Source organism: Chanodichthys erythropterus, chromosome 4 (genome assembly GCF_024489055.1).
Source record: "Chanodichthys erythropterus isolate Z2021 chromosome 4, ASM2448905v1, whole genome shotgun sequence".
Lineage (NCBI taxonomy): Eukaryota > Metazoa > Chordata > Actinopteri > Cypriniformes > Xenocyprididae > Chanodichthys > Chanodichthys erythropterus.
The window spans coordinates 18,743,557-18,744,949 of NC_090224.1; the positions used below are offsets into that span (position 1 = coordinate 18,743,557).

Here is a 1,393-nt window from a genome sequence, read left to right on the forward strand (position 1 = left end):
ATGAATCTCACAGCAATGAACCTTTCTGATGGCTGTCAGGAATATTTCTGTCCAGAGAGATCTGTTTCTTTATCTGTCTATGTGATTCAGTATGTGGCCGCAGCAGCTGTGGCTCTTCTGACCGTGTGTGGAAACCTGCTGGTCATCATCTCTGTTAGTCACTTCAAGCAGCTCCACACACCTGCTAACATCCTCATCCTCTCTTTGGCTGTGTCTGATCTGCTGGTCGGAGTTTTTGTGATGCCACTTCATTTGTCTTGGGTCATTGAGTCTTGTTGGATTTCTGGACCAGTGATGTGCTCTGCTTTAAAAATTGTGAATTTTCAAGCAACAAGCGTGTCTGTTCACACTGTGGCTCAAATAGCAGTTGATCGTTTTTTGGCTTTAAGTTATCCTTTTTTTTACTCAGAGAAAATCTCACCCACTGTGATCTGCTTTGCAACTTTATTTAACTGGCTGTTTTCACTCCTTTATAACTTCACTCTTCTCTTCATTAATGGAAACTTCACTGATGTCACATGTCCAGGAGAATGTGTTGCTATTATAGATGGGGTTTCATCCATCGTTGATCTCCTGATTGTGTTTCTTATGCCATGTACACTCATCATAATATTATACACTCATGTTTTTGTCATTGCTAAGAAACATGCGACTGCTATAAGAGCCCTTCAGGTTCACAACAGCACCTCTAAAAACAGAGTCAGTGACAAATCAGAGCGAAAAGCTGCGATGCTGCTGGGGATTCTGGTCTTTGTGTTTCTTCTGTGTTTACTGCCATATTATATTTGTTCCTTAGTGATTCCATACAGTAATGATGACTTGTTTCATGTCAGAGATGTTACTGTAATAGTTTTTTTCCTGAACTCCACCATTAATCCCATTATTTATGCCTTATTCTATCCCTGGTTTCAGAAAAGCTTGAAATTAATTTTCACATTTAAAGTGTTTAATAAAGACTCCTGTCTGATGAATGTGCTGTAGGTTGCTGAATGTTAGACAGAATTTCATTATTGCATTATTTTATTTAGTCATATATTAAACATGACTGTGAAGACATCAATAATGTTTTCAATAATTCCAGTGTATTGTATAACAATGAGTGTATGTGTAACTAATTTTACTTTTTGTTTGTAATAAACAGAAATGTTGAAGTGCAAAACAATTTATGAAACAAAAGTGTACACAAGTAACAGAAAAAAACATCTGACCAAGAAATTTCTCAAATGATCAATTGTTTTAATTTATTATATAAAACAAATAGACACACCCGGCGTCAACAAAGCCAAAATTTCACTACTCCTTCCTTTTTTTATTTTACTTGGAAAATATCACATTCAGGTGAAGAAATGAGCTAAAGCTAAGTCAAAATGTCAACATTTCATAAAATAAGTTA

The 1,393-nt window shown here is 35.9% G+C and overlaps 1 protein-coding gene across 1 annotated transcript; it reads left to right on the forward strand.

Moving 5' to 3' along the window:
* On the forward strand, nucleotides 1-981 carry LOC137018592 (trace amine-associated receptor 13c-like). The gene has a single exon (XM_067383262.1). The coding sequence runs from the start codon at nucleotides 1-3 to the stop codon at nucleotides 979-981; it is 981 nt and encodes a 326-aa protein (XP_067239363.1).
* The last annotated feature ends 412 nt before the right edge of the window (nucleotides 982-1,393 follow it).

Excerpts from the sequence above, each read along its gene's own strand:
- LOC137018592 (XM_067383262.1), top strand. The coding sequence starts at position 1 with ATGAATCTCACAGCAATGAACCTTTCTGATGGCTGTCAGGAATATTTC.